Raw genomic sequence first — 22,637 nt, 5'->3', positions numbered from 1 at the left:
GTGTAATTAAGTTGTTAAATTCCTGCATAAAATGGGTATTATGCCACCTCCTGTTAGATTCGTGTGTTTACATTGTCTAATACACTTAGTGATAAATGTATGGGATTCTGGGTAATCCACAGCAGATTTATGGAGAATTGCTGTGGGTGAGGTGAAAATTAAATGGTCCCGGGATAGAAATGTATAAAGTTGACATTACATCATAAAATCCACCTTTTACATCGTACATTAGCAATTTATGTTATTAGTAACTACTGTTGTTGGTTTGGCGTGAAATAAGCCACTCTTTATATGTTATTTGCCGGATCTCAGTTTTCCATGTGGGTTTTATGCTAAAGTTCCCTCTTTGAAGTCGGTAGCTGACTGGAAAATGCATCTTCTTTAGGAGTGCTATTTATATCCCGTCACTACTGACCATTCATCCATACTGTGTGTGTCCCATCATTGCAGGTAATTTATGACAAATGTATAAAGTCTTTGTTTAATAAACCCAGCCAGCGTATTAGCCTGGTTTTGTTAGTTTAGGAAAATATGTTGTACATTCCAGGTGTATTATATTTCTTCGCCACAAGAGGGGGACATTGATACATTTTTCAGGTTCATTTGATATATTTTGAATACTAAAATGGATGATGGTTTATTATGTTGTGAGTATGAGATTACACATAGAAACAATGTTTTTTATTATTATAGTAAATTAGGAATGATTAGAAATGGTTAAATCCACAATATGATCACAATGACCTTGATAGACATTTCAATTTTTTTTTTTGTGTGTGTGTATATTATACAGCAGATTTATGGAAAATTGCTGTGGGGAGTGCTATTTATATCACGTCGACTAATAATCATTCATCCATGCTGTGTGTCTCATCATTGCAGCTTTGGAAATAAATGAACTAGTTCAATAAAGGTTAACTTAAAAAATTAAAAAATCCATCCATTGCTCCTTCCTGTGTTGACTCACTGACTTGAGGGACGGGACCAGGAAGGTCACATATGGACCAGGCTTTGTGCACGTGGGCATTGTCATGCTGGAACAGGAAAGGGCCTTTTCCAACCTGTTCCCACAAAGTTGGAAGCACAGAAGCGTTAAGATTTCCCTTCACTGGAACTAAGGGCCTAGACCATTATTCCTCCTCCACCAAACTTTACAGTTGGCACTATGCATTGGGGCAGATAGCGCTCTCATGGCATCTGCCAAACCCAGAAACTGCCAGATGGTGAACATGATTCATCACTCCAGAGAATATATTTCCACTGCTCCAGAGTCCAATGGCGGCGAGCTTTACACCACTCCAGCCAACGCTTGGCATTGGGCATGGTGATCTTAGGCTGCTCAGCCATGGAAACCCATTTCATGAAACTCCAGATGAACAGTTCTTGTGCTGACGTTGCTTCCAGGGGAAGTTTGGAACTCGGTAGTGAGTGTTGTAACCGAGGACTGATTAATTTTACACGGTCCTGTTTTGTGAGATTGTGTGGCCTACCACTTCTTGGCTGAGTCATTGTTGTTCCTAGAAGTTTCCACTTCACAATAACAGCACTTACAGTTGACCGGGGCAGCTCTAGCAGGACAGACATTTGACCACGTTGAAAGTCACTGAGCTCTTCAGTAAGGCCATTCTACTGCCAATTTTTGTCTATGGAGATCGCATGCCTGTGTGCTCGATTTTATACACCCGTCAGCAACGAGTGTGGCTGAAATAGCTGATTCTCCTCATTTGAAGTGATGTCCACATACTTATGTATATATAGTGTATTTTGGATGAACATGTGCAGGTTGCCTACAGGATATTTTTAAAGAAGCCTATGTAACAGATGTGAAATGGCTAGTTAGTTAGCGGGTACGCGCTACTAGCGTTTCAATCAGTTACGTCACTTGCTCTGAAACCTAGAAGTAGTGTTGCACCTTGCTCTGCAAGGGCCGTGGCTTTTGTGGAGCGATGGGTAACGACGCTTCGTGGGTGACTGTTGTTGATGTGTGCAGAGGGTCCCTGGTTCGCCCCTTTGTCGGGGCGAGGGGACGTACTAAAGTTATACTGTTACACCTAATCAGATTAAAACATTGTGACTGGTTGTGTTTATGCCACATTAAAAAAGGGAATACATTTTAAAAGTTAAATTATACATATTTAGGCAATATTTAATTTTAGCGTTCTAGGTGCTTGAGGAATAGTCGCTCTGATTGGACAGGAGGCTAAACACGTGTTTCCTGAATAACCGGGCCTGCTGGGAACATAATGTGGCCAGATCATTATAGGACGACTTGGGAGAACGATGATCTGCAACAGACAGCACATTCAGTGGAATACTTGTATTGTCCCTAAACAAGATCAATAGGGGAGATGTTTCAAATGAAATCAAACTTTATTTGTCACATGCGCCGAATGCCAACAAGTGTAGATCTTACTGTGAAATGCTGATTTACAAGCCCTTAACTCTTCTTGGACTGCATTGTTGGTTAACAAAATATTGACCAAATAAACTAAAGTAAAAAAATTATAAAAAGTAACACAATAAAATAACGAGGCTAAATACATGGGGTGCCGGTACCGAGTCGGTGTGTGGGGGTACAGGTTAGAGGTAATTTGTACATGTAGGTAGGGGTGAAGTGACTATGCATAGATAATAAACAGAGAGTAGCAGCAGTGTACAGTTTCAGCTGTGTCTCATGTCTTCACTGTTCTTTCATGATGCCTCTCCACTGCATATCAGCTACTCCTATCTGCTCTTGTCGATTCATATAGAAAACGTATGCAGCTTTTAACATTTTGATGTGTGGTATGATCGCTAGTTAGCCTATTGCAGATCTGAACAGCGAACCCACTATTGTCACTATGAATGGTGGAGAGTCCGTTACACTGGTACTGACCTGTGGTATAGTAAAAGTTAGCACACTGAAAAACAGTGCATAAGGGAAATACCAAAACACCTTGATAGGGGAGGAGCATGCAAGCAGATGAGGACATGTGACTGTATGGAAGAAATTGTATAGTAAAACCTGCAAAAGAGCGAATGTAAACCAGGAAACAAACACACTACTCCCCCCAAACCTACTCTCTCCTCCCCCCCCCCCCCCCCCCCCCCCAGAGAATTGCATCTGTCGCTAAATGTAACGACAACAAAAAAGTGTTAATCACTTCCAGCTATAACATGTTGAAATCAATAGCACAGGGGCCAAAAGTTTGGTGTGTATGCCCTGTTTAAACAAACTATTTAACATCACTGGTTAGAAGACAATTTGTTGAAGACAGTTATCTAAATTCTAGAATGTCGGACGGAGATTCTGGGTGATTCTTAAATGAATCATCACCTCACAGTTCTACAAATGTAGTTCTACAAAGTGACAGAGATTGGCTTTCATTTGAGTGAAATCCGTGTATTTGTTTGCCATCGACTTTTATACAGAGAAGTTTATGTCCTGAGATGGACAGGCGCCTATAGTACCAAGCCAAATATATGAATCTGTTTAAAGCAATCAATTTACTGTATTCGTGATGACTGTAAACTTTTATATGAACGTCACCAATCTGAAGCAAAAAGGATGTGTAATTCTGCGGTGAAAATGCAGTGCCACAAACTGTCCACATTGGGGAAATTGGCATAATATCAAATAAATGTGACAAAATAATTCAATATTTTAATTTAGGATGATAGTAAATGAAGCACACTCATTTTTAACAACAATTACATCTATTTCTTACTACTTTAAACCATGGCGTTTTAAAATGCTTTCAAGCAAAATGTAACTGCGCTCTAGAACTTCCGTAGTGACTTACATAAAAATAAAAAATAAATAAACATTGCGCTGCACTCAATATACCCCAAAATATTATTTTAATTTACTTTATTTATTTTAAAACACGGATAATAAATTACAAAACATTGTAAGCATCTTTTTAGGTCATGGCTAGATGGGATCCAGCTTTTGTCAAATTAACGTCAGATTTGTATTTATATTAATTAATGGATTTGTATTCATTATGGATCCACATTAGCATATTTTACGTTTCGTGGCAGGTTTGGAGAACTTACGCAGCAGGTTATGATACTTAACGTAGCAGGTTAGGAGAATTAGGTTAAGGTCAGGAAAAGAGTTAGGGTTAGCTAAAATGCAAAGAATCAACTTTTTTACGTTAATTTGACAAAAGTTGGATCCCTTCTAGCCACGATTCTGTTTTTATTTGATCCATTTTTTCCCCCTAGTCATCCAAGTGACGTGCGTCATGACGCCGCGTCTCTTTGTGTGGTTCATCTAGCGGCGACATTTGTTGTTATTTTCGCTACAACTGAAAAATACAAGACCGACCGTTTTTTTTTACCCATTCTATTACAAGCAGGCTGCCCATTCCAAGCATCCACGTCGGCTTGTGACATCTCGATATCAACCTAGTAATGGACTCAGACGAAGGCTATAACTATGACTTCGACGAGGACGAATGCAGCGAAGACAGCGGCGCAGAGGAACCGGGGGACGACACCCTGGAGCTAGGCGAGGACGAGGTGGAACTGGTCGATCCCGCCGAGGCTGGAGGGGAGCGGGACGAGGGTTTGGAGACCGGGGGAAGTGGTCATGGGACCGGGCAAGAGGAAGAGGACTACCGCTTCGAAGTGCTGACTGCCGAGCAGATACTCCAGCATATGGTGGAGTGTATCAGGGAGGTCAACGAGGTCATCCAGGTGAGGTATTACGCGGCATGTCGGTGCAGGAAAGACCGGGGACGGTGGAAAGTTGACAGGCCACTACGCTGCTGTTAGCTAGACAAATCGTACAAATAAACGGGTAATTTAGATAGCTAACTAGTTAACTGAAGACAAATGTGTTTTGCTAGCGTCTTACATGTTATCGACTAAAGTTGTTTCGCTATCTGGCTTGTAAGTAACGTTAGGTAGCTAAGTCAGGTAGCTAGCTAAGCTAACTCGCAACCGGAAGCTAATTAACGTCAACTAGGAAAGTTCAAGTTGATTAGCTAACGTCAACTAGGTAAGTTGATTAGCTAACGTCAACTAGGCAAGGTGATTAGCTAGATGTTTCTTTCAAATTTCCGTACAAGTTAACGTTAGCTAGTTTATCAATTAATCATGAAACATTGCTGTATACGTTAGCTAGCTAGTTATGTGCCTCCCAAACAGCCCTTCTGTGAACAAAGTATCTGTCAGGTAGCCTATTCCCCCCCCCAGCATTACTATCATTTCGTAAAACTGCCCATAGGGATGTGGTCAGCTGACCGTGCCCCACTGCCCCTAGTCAGTTTCATAATAACCTCAGCAATAACAACAACACATTTTCAACCATGATCCAGTGCCTCTGGTCTGAAGAGGCAGTCCAATGATTAACAGTCGGACACCCTATCTAGCGCTTTGAATTGGTAGAACTAAGTGTTCTATATGTGTATCGGCACAGTCTGGTGTAGCTAAGAATATAACTCTAATTTTGACAATGTAATATCTTTAAATTGTCAACATTGAAGTTAAATTCTAAGCTAAGCCTGGGCATGAATCCTAGAGGTGGAACTCAACTGTACAGTATGTAGGTCTAGTCTCAAATCAAATGTTATTTTGTCACATGCTTGGTAAACAACGGGTGTTGACTAACAGTGAAATGCTTAGTTACGGGCCTTCCCAACAACGCAGAGAGAAAGGAAATAGAAAAGTTAAACACTTAATAATAAACACACAATGAGTAAGGATAACTTGGCTTTATACACAGGGTACCAGTACCGAGTCCATGTGCAGGGGTACAAGGTAGATATATACAGTACCAGTCAAACGTTTGGACACCTACTCATTCAAGTTTTTATTTTATTTGTTTTTTTACTATTTTCTACATTGTAGAATAATAGTGAAGACATTTTGGAGTAACCAAAGTGTTAAACAAATCAAAATATATTTGAGATTCTTTAAAGTTGCCTTGATGACAGCTTTGCGCACACTTAGCATTCTCTCAACCAGCTTCACGAGGTAGTCACCTGGAATGCATTTAATTTAACAGGTGTGCCTTGTTAAAAGTACATTTGTGGAATTTTGAGTTTCATAGCAACGTGTCTGAATACTTATCTAAATAAGGTAAATCTGTTTTTATTTTCTAATACATTTGCAAAAAATTCTAAAAACCAGTTTTTGCTTTGTCTTTATGGGGTATTGTCTTCATACAATGCATTCGGAAAGTATTCAGACCCCTTCACTTTTTCCACATTTTGTTACGTTACAGCCTTATTCTAAAAAAAAATCTAAAATTATTGGTGTGGAAAATTTATAATTTTTTAGAACAAGGCTGTAACGTAGCAAAATTTGCAAAAAAGTGAAGGGGTCTGAATACTTTCCCGAATGCATTGTATGAACATGTCTACCTCATACCCCTGCACACCGACTCGGTACTGGTATCCTGTGTACTGTACAGTATATAGCCAAGTTATCGTTACTCATTGTGTATTTATTCCTTGTCTATTTTTCTCCTTGTGTTGTTGGGGAGTAAGGCCCGTAAATCAGCATTTCACTGTTAGTCGACACCTGTTGTTTTCCAAAGCGTGTGACAAATCAAATGTGGTTTGACAAACGGAGTTGGAATTCCTCACGCTCCAACTGCTGTCTGCATATCTTCCTATACATGATCTCTTTGTATGAAAATGTTTCCATACACCTGTACAGCAATGATCCAGAGTTAGCCAATCAGTTGATGATCTGCCCCCCTTCTTCTTTTTTTTATAACACCATGACATGATAGAAGCTAACTTCCTTATTCATCAGGGTATTACACGACAGTCAAACCTCTTGTATTCTCTTGCCTTCATCTGAAATGTTAAAACCAACACATCAGTTGCTGGCTGCTGATTTAGATTCAAAAATCAGATTTTATTTTATTTTTATGAATGTGGTTTTTGGTTGCCACAGTGTTGAGACACCAGCGTGACAGTGGTTGTGTCCCAAATGGGACTTAATTCCCTTTTATAGTGGCTCTGGTCAAAAGTAGTGCACTATATAGGGAATACGGTGCCATAGGGCTCTGGTCTAAAGTAGTGTACTATATAGGGAATAGGGTGCCATAGGGCTCTGGTCTAAAGTAGTGCACTATATAGGGAATAGGGTGCCATTTCGGAAATTGGGACACAGACTCTCCCCTAAATATAGCAGGCAGTTGATCACCAGACCAGGTCAAAAAATTACAATATAGCCGCCTCCCGTCGGGCCCCGTAGGAGCCGCCTCCCGTCGGGCCCCGTAGGAGCCGCCTCCTGTCATAATATACAGTGTCACCAGGAGCAGTAGCCCTATGGCTACATTATTCAAGCTGTGCTTTTGAACCAAACAGAGGATTGTAGTAATGAATTAGGGCACTTGGTTTTGCACAATTGTCACATGACCTAAATTTTAACCTTTTTTTTTATTTCAAGCTTTTTCATCAAACTTGACCTTTTTTTTAAAAAAAATTTACGCCCAATGGTCAAATCAAATTTTATTTGTCACGCGCTGAAATACAATAGTACAACAGTGAAATGCTTACTTACAAAGCCCTTAACTAGCAATGCTTTAAGTGTTAAATAAAAAAGAAAAGTAACATAATTAAACAGCAGCAGGAAAATAACAGTAGTGAGGCTATATACAGGGTGTTACGGTACAGAGTCAATGTGGAGGCTATATACAGGGTGTTATGGTACAGAGTCAATTTGGAGGCAATATACAGGGGGTACCGGTACAGAGTCAATGTGGAGGCTATATACAGGGGGTACCGGTACAGAGTCAATGTGGAGGCTATATACAGGGTGTTACGGTACAGAGTCAATTTGGAGGCAATATACAGGGGGTACCGGTACAGAGTCAATGTGGAGGCTATATACAGGGGGTACCGGTACAGAGTCAGTGTGGAGGCTATATACAGGGGGTACCGGTACAGAGTCAATGTGGAGGCTATATACAGGGGGTACCGGTACAGAGTCAATGTGGAGGCTATATACAGGGGGTACCGGTACAGAGTCAGTGTGGAGGCTATATACAGGGGGTACCGGTACAGAGTCAATGTGGAGGCTATATACAGGGGGTACCGGTACAGAGTCAATGTGGAGGCTATATACAGGGGGTACCGGTACAGAGTCAATGTGGAGGCTATATACAGGGGGTACCGCTACAGTGTCAATGTGGAGGCTATATACAGGGGGTACCGGTACAGAGTCAATGTGGAGGCTATATACAGGGGGTACCGGTACAGAGTCAATGTGGAGGCTATATACAGGGGGTACCGGTACAGTGTCAATGTGGAGACTATATACAGGGGGTACCGCTACAGTGTCAATGTGGAGGCAATATACAGGGGGTACTGGTACTGAGTCAATGTGGAGGCAATATACAGGGGGTACCGGTACAGAGTCAATGTGGAGGCTATATACAGGGGGGTAACGGTACAGAGTCAATGTGGAGGCTATATACAGGGTGTTACGGTACAGAGTCAATGTGGAGGCTATATACAGGGGGTACCGGTACAGAGTCAATGTGGAGGCTATATACAGGGGGTACCGGTTAGTCAAGGTAATTGAGGTAATATGTACATGTAGGTCGGTGTAAAGTAACTATGCATAGATAATAAACAGAGAGTAGCAGCAGCGTAAAAGAGGGGTCTGGGTAGCCCTTTGATTAGCTGTTCAGAAGTCTTATGGCTTGGGAGTAGAAGCTCTTAAGGAGCCTTTTGGACCTAGACTTGGCGCTCCGGTACCGCTTGCCGTGTGGTAGCGCAGAGAACAGTCTGACTAGGGTGGCTGGAGTCTTTGACAATTTTAGGGCCTTCCTCTGACACCGCCTGGTATAGAGGTCCTGGGTGGCAGGAAGCTTGGCCCCAGTGATGTACTGGGCCGTACGCACTACCCTCTGTAGTGCCTTGCACTTGCGACTTGCGGTCGGAGGCCGAGCAGTTGCCATACCAGGCAGTTGACCAACCAGTCAGGATGACCAACCAGTCAGGATGCTCTCGATGGTGCAGCTTTGGAACCTTTTGAGAATCTGAGGACCCCATGCCAAATCTTTTCAGTCTCCTGAGGGGGAATAGGTCCAACACCATCCCTTAAGCTTTCTCATTTCTGGATAACTCTTCAAAATACAGGATAATCTCTTGCTTTATCACATGACTGCGTATAACACAAAGTCGTAGTTATGACCAGTGATGAGGTTTGACTGGTACTCACACATATTGTCTATGTTATAATAATCACTAGTGTTTTTTTTTTTGTTTTTTTTAATGGTGACAACAACATTATAAACCTGTCCTAGGCCATAATCATTTAAATGTTGTATCTTAGCCTCCTTAGCATTATCATAATACCAGCAGTCAAACATTAGCGACCGTTTTCCATGTGTAGGCCTAATGTTGAACTGTGTAGGGTGCTAACTTGTTGCGTTTCTCTGTCTCCATTTTTTAGAATCCTGCAACGATCACCAGAATCCTTCTGAGTCACTTCAACTGGGACAGAGAGAAGCTCATGGAAAGGTATACTGAACGGTTAGGGTTTATTTCTCCCGTTTTTATGATCTGTTTCATTCTGCTGGTTTTCAAAAAGACGCTGTGATGACGTGTTTGTCAAAGCTTGTTTCTGCCTCTCGCTCTCCTTTTTTAAAATTCAATTCGCTTTTTTATTGGGATGACGTGTTGATCCATATTGCCAAACACAACGTTCCAATAGAAATGAACAGTGTGTGTGTGTGTGTGTGTGTGTGTGTGTGTGTGTGTGTGTGTGTGTGTGTGTGTGTGTGTGTGTGTGTGTGTGTGTGTGTGTGTGTGTGTGTGTGTGTTCAGTTGAAAGGGCTTTATTGTCATGGGAAACATATGTTAACATTACCAAAGCAAGTGAAGTAGATAATAAACAAAAGTGAAATAAACAAAAATAAATGATCAGTAAACATTACTCACTAAGGTTCTAAAGTTATATATTTATATATATGTGTCTGTTTACAGTGTTGTAACGATGTACAAATAGTTAAAGGAAAATTAATAAACATAAATATGGGTTGTATTTACAGTGCATTCTGAAAGTATTCAGACCCCTTCACTTTTCCCACATTGTGTTACGTTACAGCCTTATTCTAAAAACGGATTACATTTTTCACCTCATCAATCGACACACAATACCCCATAATGACAAAGCAAAAAAAAACAGTTTTTTTTAGGAATGTATAAAACACTTTTCATCTGTTTTAAAATGAGGCTGTAACATAACACTGTGGGAAAGGTCAAGGGGTCTGAATATTTTCCCAATGCGGTGGACAATGGTGTTTGTTCTTCACTGGTTGACCTTTTCTTGTGGCAACAAGTCACACATCTTGCTGCTGTGATGGCACACTGTGGAATTTCACTCAGTAGATATGGGAGTTTATCAAAATTGGATTTGTTTTCGAATTCTTTGTGGGTCTGTGTAATCTGAGGGAAATATGTGTCTCTAATATGGTCATACATTTGGCAGGAGGTTAGGAAGTGCAGCTCAGTTTACGCCTCATTTTGTGGGCAGTGAGCACATAGCCTGTCTTCTCTTGAGAGCCAGGTCTGCCTACGGCGGCCTTTCTCAATAGCAAGGCTATGCTCACTGAGTCTGTACATAGTCAAAGCTTTCCTTAAGTTTGGGTCAGTCACAGTGGTCAGGTATTCTGCCACTGTGTACTCTCTGTTCAGGGCCAAATAGCGTTCTAGTTTGCTCTGTTTTTTTTAAATTCTTTCCAATGTGTCAAGTAATATTATTTTTGTTTTCTCATGATTTGGTTGGGTCTAATTGTGTTGCTGTCCTGGGGCTCTGTGGGGTGTGTTTGTGTTTGTGAACGGAGCCCCAGGACCAGCTTTCTTAGGGGACTCTTCTCCAGGTTCATCTCTCTGTAGGTGATGGCTTTGTTATGGAAGGTTTGGGAATCGCTTCCTTTTATGTGGTTGTAGAATTTAACGGCTCTTTTCTGGATTTTGATAATTAGCGGGTATCGGCCTAATTCTGCTCTGTATGCATTATTTGGTGTTTTATGTTGTATACCGGGGATATATTTGCAGAATTCTGCATGCAGAGTCTCAATTTGGTGTTTGTCCCATTTTGTGAATTCTTGGTTGGTGAGCGGACCCCAGACCTCACAACCATAAAGGGCAACGGGTTCTATAACTGATTCAAGTATTTTTAGCCACATCCTAATTGCTATGTTGAATTTTATGTTCCTTTTGATGGCATAGAAGGCCCTTCTTGCCTTGTCTCTTAATAAATCGTTCACAGCTTTGTGGAAGTTACCTGTGGCGCTGGATATTTAGGCCGAGGTATGTACAGTTTGTCGTGTGCTCTAGGGCAACGACGTCTAGATGGAATGTGTATTTGTGATCCTGGCAACTGGACCTTTTTTTTGGGAAAACCATTATTTTAGTCTTACTGAGATTTACTGTCAGGGCCCAGGTCTGACAGAATCTGTGCAGAATATCTAGGTGCTGCTGTAGGCCCTCGGTTGGGGACAGAGGGTGAGGCCTGAGTGCTGCAGACTGTTCTAGTGCCCTCGCCAATTCTCTCTCCTCTCCTGTTCCTCCTCTTCTCTCTGCAGGTATTTCGATGGTAATGTGGATAAGCTGTTCTCCGAGTGCCACGTCATCAACCCCTGTAAGAAGTCGAGGACAAGACTGATGAGCACAAGATCCGCTGCTCAGGACCTGCCGTGTCAGATCTGCTATCTCAACTACCCCAACTCAGTCAGTCCCTTCATATATTATAATTATATTACCTGCCGTGTCAGATCTGCTATCTAAACTACCCCAACTCAGTCAGGTTATTACCTTCTCGGTATTTGTTAGCATCTGTCCCCCCCCTCATTTCTATCTCTGGCTTTTCTGATAGATACATTATTGAGGAAAAATGTACTGACTGTGATAAGTGGTTGTCCCACCTAGCTACCTGGAGATGAATGTACTGACTGTATAATCGCTCTGTATAATCGCTCTGTATGAGGTAAACCTGTGTTGTGCTCGCTGTGCAACGGTACCATTTTATCAAACAACATTAGGCCTCCAACAGAGTCAGGTTGTAGGTTCAGCTCCTTCAGGGATCACTATCTGGGCTAGTTTGACCTTACAGCACTATAGAGCTTAGATCTCCACGAAAGGTTTCTAATGATCCGTTATCCGTTATGACCGGCGCCGACCGGCTCCGTGGCGCCGAGGGCCGACCGGCTCCGTAGACTAAAAGGAGTTTTTATAGAACAGAACATCATCTCCTGAGGATTACTACTACGTGTGGACCCTGGGTCAAAAGTAGTGCACTACTACGTGTGGACCCTGGGTCAAAAGTAGTGCACTACTACGTGTGGACCCTGGGTCAAAAGTAGTGCACTACTACGTGTGGACCCTGGGTCAAAAGTAGTGCACTACATAGGGAATAGGGTTCCATCTGAGACTCTGTCGTAGACTTATGTGGCATGACGTAATGTGGTGTTGATGTATTGCAGGGTCAGGGGTCAGCTACATCATGTGACGTTAGTCTGTGTTGATGTATTGCAGGGTCAGGGGTCAGCTACATCATGTGACGTTAGTCTGTGTTGATGTATTGCAGGGTCAGGGGTCAGCTACATCATGTGACGTAATGTGGTGTTGATGTATTGCAGGGTCAGGGGTCAGCTACATCATGTGACGTAATGTGGTGTTGATGTATTGCAGGGTCAGGGGTCAGCTACATCATGTGACGTTAGTCTGTGTTGATGTATTGCAGGGTCAGGGGTCAGCTACATCATGTGACGTAATGTGGTGTTGATGTATTGCAGGGTCAGGGGTCAGCTACATCATGTGACGTAATGTGGTGTTGATGTATTGCAGGGTCAGGGGTCAGCTACATCATGTGACGTAATGTGGTGTTGATGTATTGCAGGGTCAGGGGTCAGCTACATCATGTGACGTAATGTGGTGTTGATGTATTGCAGGGTCAGGGGTCAGCTACATCATGTGACGTAATGTGGTGTTGATGTATTGCAGGGTCAGGGGTCAGCTACATCATGTGACGTAATGTGGTGTTGATGTATTGCAGGGTCAGGGGTCAGCTACATCATGTGACGTTAGTCTGTGTTGATGTATTGCAGGGTCAGGGGTCAGCTACATCATGTGACGTAATGTGGTGTTGATGTATTGCAGGGTCAGGGGTCAGCTACATCATGTGACGTTAGTCTGTGTTGATGTATTGCAGGGTCAGGGGTCAGCTACATCATGTGACGTTAGTCTGTGTTGATGTATTGCAGGGTCAGGGGTCAGCTACATCATGTGACGTAATGTGGTGTTGATGTATTGCAGGGTCAGGGGTCAGCTACATCATGTGACGTAATGTGGTGTTGATGTATTGCAGGGTCAGGGGTCAGCTACATCATGTGACGTAATGTGGTGTTGATGTATTGCAGGGTCAGGGGTCAGCTACATCATGTGACGTTAGTCTGTGTTGATGTATTGCAGGGTCAGGGGTCAGCTACATCATGTGACGTTAGTCTGTGTTGATGTATTGCAGGGTCAGGGGTCAGCTACATCATGTGACGTTAGTCTGTGTTGATGTATTGCAGGGTCAGGGGTCAGCTACATCATGTGACGTTAGTCTGTGTTGATGTATTGCAGGGTCAGGGGTCAGCTACATCATGTGACGTTAGTCTGTGTTGATGTATTGCAGGGTCAGGGGTCAGCTACATCATGTGACGTAATGTGGTGTTGATGTATTGCAGGGTCAGGGGTCAGCTACATCATGTGACGTAATGTGGTGTTGATGTATTGCAGGGTCAGGGGTCAGCTACATCATGTGACGTTAGTCTGTGTTGATGTATTGCAGGGTCAGGGGTCAGCTACATCATGTGACGTTAGTCTGTGTTGATGTATTGCAGGGTCAGCTACATCATGTGACGTTAGTCTGTGTTGATGTATTGCAGGGTCAGGGGTCAGCTACATCATGTGACGTTAGTCTGTGTTGATGTATTGCAGGGTCAGGGGTCAGCTACATCATGTGACGTAATGTGGTGTTGATGTATTGCAGGGTCAGGGGTCAGCTACATCATGTGACGTTAGTCTGTGTTGATGTATTGCAGGGTCAGGGGTCAGCTACATCATGTGACGTTAGTCTGTGTTGATGTATTGCAGGGTCAGGGGTCAGCTACATCATGTGACGTTAGTCTGTGTTGATGTATTGCAGGGTCAGGGGTCAGCTACATCATGTGACGTTAGTCTGTGTTGATGTATTGCAGGGTCAGGGGTCAGCTACATCATGTGACGTTAGTCTGTGTTGATGTATTGCAGGGTCAGGGGTCAGCTACATCATGTGACGTTAGTCTGTGTTGATGTATTGCAGGGTCAGGGGTCAGCTACATCATGTGACGTAATGTGGTGTTGATGTATTGCAGGGTCAGGGGTCAGCTACATCATGTGACGTAATGTGGTGTTGATGTATTGCAGGGTCAGGGGTCAGCTACATCATGTGACGTAATGTGGTGTTGATGTATTGCAGGGTCAGGGGTCAGCTACATCATGTGACGTTAGTCTGTGTTGATGTATTGCAGGGTCAGGGGTCAGCTACATCATGTGACGTTAGTCTGTGTTGATGTATTGCAGGGTCAGGGGTCAGCTACATCATGTGACGTTAGTCTGTGTTGATGTATTGCAGGGTCAGGGGTCAGCTACATCATGTGACGTAATGTGGTGTTGATGTATTGCAGGGTCAGGGGTCAGCTACATCATGTGACGTTAGTCTGTGTTGATGTATTGCAGGGTCAGGGGTCAGCTACATCATGTGACGTAATGTGGTGTTGATGTATTGCAGGGTCAGGGGTCAGCTACATCATGTGACGTTAGTCTGTGTTGATGTATTGCAGGGTCAGGGGTCAGCTACATCATGTGACGTAATGTGGTGTTGATGTATTGCAGGGTCAGGGGTCAGCTACATCATGTGACGTAATGTGGTGTTGATGTATTGCAGGGTCAGGGGTCAGCTACATCATGTGACGTTAGTCTGTGTTGATGTATTGCAGGGTCAGGGGTCAGCTACATCATGTGACGTAATGTGGTGTTGATGTATTGCAGGGTCAGGGGTCAGCTACATCATGTGACGTTAGTCTGTGTTGATGTATTGCAGGGTCAGGGGTCAGCTACATCATGTGACGTAATGTGGTGTTGATGTATTGCAGGGTCAGGGGTCAGCTACATCATGTGACGTAATGTGGTGTTGATGTATTGCAGGGTCAGGGGTCAGCTACATCATGTGACGTTAGTCTGTGTTGATGTATTGCAGGGTCAGGGGTCAGCTACATCATGTGACGTAATGTGGTGTTGATGTATTGCAGGGTCAGGGGTCAGCTACATCATGTGACGTTAGTCTGTGTTGATGTATTGCAGGGTCAGGGGTCAGCTACATCATGTGACGTAATGTGGTGTTGATGTATTGCAGGGTCAGGGGTCAGCTACATCATGTGACGTTAGTCTGTGTTGATGTATTGCAGGGTCAGGGGTCAGCTACATCATGTGACGTTAGTCTGTGTTGATGTATTGCAGGGTCAGGGGTCAGCTACATCATGTGACGTTAGTCTGTGTTGATGTATTGCAGGGTCAGGGGTCAGCTACATCATGTGACGTAATGTGGTGTTGATGTATTGCAGGGTCAGGGGTCAGCTACATCATGTGACGTAATGTGGTGTTGATGTATTGCAGGGTCAGGGGTCAGCTACATCATGTGACGTTAGTCTGTGTTGATGTATTGCAGGGTCAGGGGTCAGCTACATCATGTGACGTAATGTGGTGTTGATGTATTGCAGGGTCAGGGGTCAGCTACATCATGTGACGTTAGTCTGTGTTGATGTATTGCAGGGTCAGGGGTCAGCTACATCATGTGACGTTAGTCTGTGTTGATGTATTGCAGGGTCAGGGGTCAGCTACATCATGTGACGTAATGTGGTGTTGATGTATTGCAGGGTCAGGGGTCAGCTACATCATGTGACGTAATGTGGTGTTGATGTATTGCAGGGTCAGGGGTCAGCTACATCATGTGACGTAATGTGGTGTTGATGTATTGCAGGGTCAGGGGTCAGCTACATCATGTGACGTTAGTCTGTGTTGATGTATTGCAGGGTCAGGGGTCAGCTACATCATGTGACGTTAGTCTGTGTTGATGTATTGCAGGGTCAGGGGTCAGCTACATCATGTGACGTTAGTCTGTGTTGATGTATTGCAGGGTCAGGGGTCAGCTACATCATGTGACGTTAGTCTGTGTTGATGTATTGCAGGGTCAGGGGTCAGCTACATCATGTGACGTTAGTCTGTGTTGATGTATTGCAGGGTCAGGGGTCAGCTACATCATGTGACGTTAGTCTGTGTTGATGTATTGCAGGGTCAGGGGTCAGCTACATCATGTGACGTTAGTCTGTGTTGATGTATTGCAGGGTCAGGGGTCAGCTACATCATGTGACGTAATGTGGTGTTGATGTATTGCAGGGTCAGGGGTCAGCTACATCATGTGACGTTAGTCTGTGTTGATGTATTGCAGGGTCAGGGGTCAGCAGTAAGTCCAGCACACAGTGGTTTTTATTTTAGTGTTTTCTCTCTCTTTTTTTTAACCCTGATTTCAGGGTAGTCTCTGATGCCTCTTACCAGGGAACCCTTAGAGTGGAGGGGCGGCAGGTAGCCTAGTGGTTAGAGTGGAGGGGCGGCAGGTAGCCTAGTGGTTAGAGTGGAGGGGCGGCAGGTAGCCTAGTGGTTAGCCTAGTGGTTAGAGTGGAGGGGCGGCAGGTAGCCTAGTGGTTAGAGTGGAGGGGCGGCAGGTAGCCTAGTGGTTAGAGTGGAGGGGCGGCAGGTAGCCTAGTGGTTAGAGTGGAGGGGCGGCAGGTAGCCTAGTGGTTAGAGTGGAGGGGCGGCAGGTAGCCTAGTGGTTAGAGTGGAGGGGCGGCAGGTAGCCTAGTGGTTAGAGTGGAGGGGCGGCAGGTAGCCTAGTGGTTAGAGTGGAGGGGCGGCAGGTAGCCTAGTGGTTAGAGTGGAGGGGCGGCAGGTAGCCTAGTGGTTAGAGTGGAGGGGCGGCAGGTAGCCTAGTGGTTAGAGTGGAGGGGCGGCAGGTAGCCTAGTGGTTAGAGTGGAGGGGGCGGCAGGTAGCCTAGTGGTTAGAGTGGAGGGGCGGCAGGTAGCCTAGTGGTTAGAGTGGAGGGGCGGCAGGTAGCCTAGTGGTTAGAGTGGAGGGGCGGCAGGTAGCCTAGTGGTTAGAGTGGAGGGGCGGCAGGTAGCCTAGTGGTTAGAGTGGAGGGCGGCAGGTAGCCTAGTGGTTAGAGTGGAGGGGCGGCAGGTAGCCTATGGTTAGAGTGGAGGGGCGGGCAGGTAGCCTAGTGGTTAGAGTGGAGGGGCGGCAGGTAGCCTAGTGGTTAGAGTGGAGGGGCGGCAGGTAGCCTAGTGGTTAGAGTGGAGGGGCGGCAGGTAGCCTAGTGGTTAGAGTGGAGGGGCGGCAGGTAGCCTAGTGGTTAGAGTGGAGGGGCGGCAGGTAGCCTAGTGGTTAGAGTGGAGGGGCGGGAGGTAGCCTAGTGGTTAGAGTGGAGGGGCGGCAGGTAGCCTAGTGGTTAGAGTGGAGGGGGCGGCAGGTAGCCTAGTGGTTAGAGTGGAGGGGCGGCAGGTAGCCTAGTGGTTAGAGTGGAGGGGCGGCAGGTAGCCTAGTGGTTAGAGTGGAGGGGCGGCAGGTAGCCTAAGTGGTTAGAGTGGAGGGGCGGCAGGTAGCCTAGTGGTTAGAGTGGAGGGGCGGCAGGTAGCCTAGTGGTTAGAGTGGAGGGGCGCAGGTAGCCTAGTGGTTAGAGTGGAGGGGCGGCAGGTAGCCTAGTGGTTAGAGTGGAGGGGCGGCAGTAGCCTAGTGGTTAGAGTGGAGGGGCGGCAGGTAGCCTAGTGGTTAGAGTGGAGGGGCGGCAGGTAGCCTAGTGGTTAGAGTGGAGGGGCGGCAGGTAGCCTAGTGGTTAGAGTGGAGGGGCGGCAGGTAGCCTAGTGGTTAGAGTGGAGGGGCGGCAGGTAGCCTAGTGGTTAGAGTGGAGGGGCGGCAGGTAGCCTAGTGGTTAGAGTGGAGGGGCGGCAGGTAGCCTAGTGGTTAGAGTGGAGGGGCGGCAGGTAGCCTAGTGGTTAGAGTGGAGGGGCGGCAGGTAGCCTAGTGGTTAGAGTGGAGGGGCGGCAGGTAGCCTAGTGGTTAGAGTGGAGGGGCGGCAGGTAGCCTAGTGGTTAGAGTGGAGGGGCGGCAGGTAGCCTAGTGGTTAGAGTGGAGGGGCGGCAGGTAGCCTAGTGGTTAGAGTGGAGGGGCGGCAGGTAGCCTAGTGGTTAGAGTGGAGGGGCGGCAGGTAGCCTAGTGGTTAGAGTGGAGGGGCGGCAGGTAGCCTAGTGGTTAGAGTGGAGGGCGGCAGGTAGCCTAGTGGTTAGAGTGGAGGGGCGGCAGGTAGCCTAGTGGTTAGAGTGGAGGGGCGGCAGGTAGCCTAGTGGTTAGAGTGGAGGGGCGGCAGGTAGCCTAGTGGTTAGAGTGGAGGGGCGGCAGGTAGCCTAGTGGTTAGAGTGGAGGGGCGGCAGGTAGCCTAGTGGTTAGAGTGGAGGGGCGGCAGGTAGCCTAGTGGTTAGAGTGGAGGGGCGGCAGGTAGCCTAGTGGTTAGAGTGGAGGGGCGGCAGGTAGCCTAGTGGTTAGAGTGGAGGGGCGGCAGGTAGCCTAGTGGTTAGAGTGGAGGGGCGGCAGGTAGCCTAGTGGTTAGAGTGGAGGGGCGGCAGGTAGCCTAGTGGTTAGAGTGGAGGGGGGGCAGGTAGCCTAGTGGTTAGAGTGGAGGGGCGGCAGGTAGCCTAGTGGTTAGAGTGGAGGGGCGGCAGGTAGCCTAGTGGTTAGAGTGGAGGGGCGGCAGGTAGCCTAGTGGTTAGAGTGGAGGGGCGGCAGGTAGCCTAGTGGTTAGAGTGGAGGGGCGGCAGGTAGCCTAGTGGTTAGAGTGGAGGGGCGGCAGGTAGCCTAGTGGTTAGAGTGAGGGGTCGGCAGGTAGCCTAGTGGTTAGAGTGGAGGGGCGGCAGGTAGCCTAGTGGTTAGAGTGGAGGGGCGGCAGGTAGCCTAGTGGTTAGAGTGGAGGGGCGGCAGGTAGCCTAGTGGTTAGAGTGGAGGGGCGGCAGGTAGCCTAGTGGTTAGAGTGAGGGGCGGCAGGTAGCCTAGTGGTTAGAGTGAGGGGCGGCAGGTAGCCTAGTGGTTAGAGTGGAGGGGCGGCAGGTAGCCTAGTGGTTAGAGTGGAGGGGCGGCAGGTAGCCTAGTGGTTAGAGTGGAGGGGCGGCAGGTAGCCTAGTGGTTAGAGTGGAGGGGCGGCAGGTAGCCTAGTGGTTAGAGTGGAGGGGCGGCAGGTAGCCTAGTGGTTAGAGTGGAGGGGCGGCAGGTAGCCTAGTGGTTAGAGTGGAGGGCGGCAGGTAGCCTAGTGGTTAGAGTGGAGGGGCGGCAGGTAGCCTAGTGGTTAGAGTGGAGGGGCGGCAGGTAGCCTAGTGGTTAGAGTGGAGGGGCGGCAGGTAGCCTAGTGGTTAGAGTGGAGGGGCGGCAGGTAGCCTAGTGGTTAGAGTGGAGGGGCGGCAGGTAGCCTAGTGGTTAGAGTGGAGGGGCGGCAGGTAGCCTAGTGGTTAGAGTGGAGGGGCGGCAGGTAGCCTAGTGGTTAGGTGGAGGGGCGGCAGGTAGCCTAGTGGTTAGAGTGGAGGGGCGGCAGGTAGCCTAGTGGTTAGAGTGGAGGGGCGGCAGGTAGCCTAGTGGTTAGAGTGGAGGGGCGGCAGGTAGCCTAGTGGTTAGAGTGGAGGGGCGGCAGGTAGCCTAGTGGTTAGAGTGGAGGGGCGGCAGGTAGCCTAGTGGTTAGAGTGGAGGGGCGGCAGGTAGCCTAGTGGTTAGAGTGGAGGGGCGCAGGTAGGGCAGTCAGGCGGCAGGCAGAGGCAGGCAGGCAGGCAGGCAGGCAGGCAGGCAGGCAGGCAGGCAGGTGCTGTCTCTCTCTCATTAATGAGCTGTATCCTGCTGTAATACCAAATCTATCCTGACATCCTGAATTAGCATTAACATTACAGGACGTTACCTTCTCCCGTAGCTCCATCTCGGCGTCAGACTCGTCCATCCAGCGGTCGAAGTCAGGAGCCAGGAAAATAGGTTTCTTCTCCTGTAGGGCGAGTCTGTCCCACCAGCCACTCAGCTGCTTACGCACTGTGATGTTCACCTGGCGCTGGGTCGACCTGTGGCTCACCTGGAGAACACATGATATCTATTAGATTAGAATAACCACACACACACACACACACACACACACACACACACACACACACACACACACACACACACACACACACACACACACACACACACCTAAACACAGTCTATTATCAATCAGAATAGTCTAGTAAACACAGTCTATTATCAATCAGAATAGTCTAGTAAACAGTCTATTATTATTCAGAATAGTCTAGTAAACAGTCTATTATTATTCAGAATAGTCTAGTAAACACAGTCTATCAATCAGAATAGTCTAGTAAACACAGTCTATTATTATTCAGAATAGTCTAGTAAACACAGTCTATTATCAATCAGAATAGTCTAGTAAACACAGTCTATTATCAATCAGAATAGTCTAGTAAACACAGTCTATTATTATTCAGAATAGTCTAGTAAACACAGTCTATTATCAATCAGAATAGTCTAGTAAACACAGTCTATTATCAATCAGAATAGTCTAGTAAACAGTCTATTATCAATCAGAATAGTCTAGTAAACACAGTCTATTATCAATCAGAATAGTCCATCTAGTAAACACAGTCTATTATCAATCAGAATAGTCTAGTAAACACAGTCTATTATCAATCAGAATAGTCCATCTAGTAAACACAGTCTATTATCAATCAGAATAGTCCATCTAGTAAACAGTACCTCTGTCTTCACAGCATTAAGGAACGGCAGACTAAACTCATAATCATTCTGTCCTCTTGCTCCATGACCCTGGGCTGGAAACAAACAAAACAAAACAAAGGGATCATTTGTTTCTTCAAAGCCGTGCTCTAACGGTAGGTGAATGAGTCTTCAAAGCCGTGCTCTAACGGTAGGTGAATGAGTCTTCAAAGCCGTGCTCTAACGGTAGGTGAATGAGTCTTCAAGCCGTGCTCTAACGTAGAATGAGTCTTCAAAGCCGTGCTCTAACGGTAGGTGAATGAGTCTTCAAAGCCGTGCTCTAACGGTAGGTAATGAGTCTTCAAAGCCGTGCTCTAACGGTAGGTGAATGAGTCTTCAAGCCGTGCTCTAACGTAGGTGAATGAGTCTTCAAAGCCGTGCTCTAACGGTAGGTGAATGAGTCTCAAGCCGTGCTCTAACGGTAGGTGAAGTGAGTCTTCAAAGCCGTGCTCTAACGGTAGGTGAATGAGTCTTCAAAGCCGTGCTCTAACGGTAGGTGAATGAGTCTTCAAAGCCGTGCTCTAACGGTAGGTGAATGAGTCTTCAAAGCCGTGCTCTAACGGTAGGTGAATGAGTCTTCAAAGCCGTGCTCTAACGGTAGGTGAATGAGTCTTCAAAGCCGTGCTCTAACGGTAGGTGAATGAGTCTTCAAAGCCATGCTCTATGCTCTAGCCATGGTCTTCTGGTTGATAATACTGTAATAAATAATACGTACCCCTGAATTTGAGGACATTATCATGCACGCTGATGTCAAGATTCTGCAAGAGAAGAGAAGACAGTACAGACTACATCATGAGTTGCTCCTCTTTAGACTCTACCAAAGTGAATACAGACTACATTATGAGTTGCTCCCCTTTAGACTCTACCAAAGTGAATACAGACTACATCATGAGTTGCTCCTCTTTAGACTCTACCAAAGTGAATACAGACTACATCGTGAGTTGCTCCCCTTTAGACTCTACCAAAGTGAATACAGATTACATCACGAGTTGCTCCCCATCAGACTCTACCAAAGTGAATACAGACTACATCACGAGTTGCTCCCCTCAGACTCTACCAAAGTGAATACAGACTACATCACGAGTTGCTCCCCATCAGACTCTACCAAGTGAATACAGACTACATCACGAGTTGCTCCCCATCAGCTCTACCAAAGTAATACAGACTACATCACGAGTTGCTCCCCATCAGACTCTACCAAAGTGAATACAGACTACATCACGAGTTGCTCCCCATCAGACTCTACCAAAGTGAATACAGACTACATCACGAGTTGCTCCCCATCAGACTCTACCAAAGTGAATACAGACTACATCATGAGTTGCTCCTCTTCAGACTCTACCAAAGTGAATACAGACTACATCACGAGTTGCTCCCCATCAGACTCTACCAAAGTGAATACAGACTACATCGTGAGTTGCTCCTCTTTAGACTCTACCAAAGTGAATACAGACTACATTACGAGTTGCTCCCCATCAGACTCTACCAAAGTGAATACAGACTACATTACGAGTTGCTCCCCATCAGACTCTACCAATGTGAATACAGACTACATCATGAGTTGCTCCTCTTTAGACTCTACCAAAGTGAATACAGACTACATCACGAGTTGCTCCCCATCAGACTCTACCAAAGTGAATACAGACTACATCACGAGTTGCTCCCCATCAGACTCTACCAAAGTGAATACAGACTACATCACGAGTTGCTCCCCATCAGACTCTACCAAAGTGAATACAGACTACATCATGAGT

At 46.0% G+C, this 22,637-nt stretch overlaps 2 protein-coding genes across 2 annotated transcripts in view; one reads left to right on the top strand and one right to left on the bottom strand.

The window, feature by feature from the left end:
* Positions 1–4,117: 4,117 nt before the first annotated feature.
* Positions 4,118–11,759, top strand: arih1 (ariadne ubiquitin-conjugating enzyme E2 binding protein homolog 1 (Drosophila)). The gene is made up of 3 exons (XM_038984277.1): positions 4,118–4,683; positions 9,406–9,473; positions 11,543–11,759. The coding sequence occupies exons 1-3, from the start codon at positions 4,399–4,401 to the stop codon at positions 11,742–11,744; spliced, it is 555 nt and encodes a 184-aa protein (XP_038840205.1). The 5' UTR covers positions 4,118–4,398; the 3' UTR covers positions 11,745–11,759.
* Positions 11,760–12,119: 360 nt separating this feature from the next.
* Positions 12,120–22,637, bottom strand: part of hacd3 (3-hydroxyacyl-CoA dehydratase 3) — a 14,661-nt gene continuing 4,143 nt past the window's right edge. Inside the window, exons 2-5 of the mRNA XM_038984274.1 lie at positions 21,599–21,641; positions 20,866–20,939; positions 20,024–20,188; positions 12,120–12,173 (exon numbers count right to left, since the gene is read on the bottom strand). Of these exons, the coding sequence (XP_038840202.1) occupies positions 12,120–12,173; positions 20,024–20,188; positions 20,866–20,939; positions 21,599–21,641 (336 nt within the window). The remainder of the gene's footprint in view (positions 12,174–20,023; positions 20,189–20,865; positions 20,940–21,598; positions 21,642–22,637) is intronic.

Source organism: Salvelinus namaycush, unplaced genomic scaffold (genome assembly GCF_016432855.1).
Source record: "Salvelinus namaycush isolate Seneca unplaced genomic scaffold, SaNama_1.0 Scaffold226, whole genome shotgun sequence".
Classification (NCBI taxonomy): domain Eukaryota; kingdom Metazoa; phylum Chordata; class Actinopteri; order Salmoniformes; family Salmonidae; genus Salvelinus; species Salvelinus namaycush.
The sequence above is the reverse complement of the archived record's forward strand: the minus strand, read 5'-3'. Positions and strand labels throughout refer to the sequence as shown.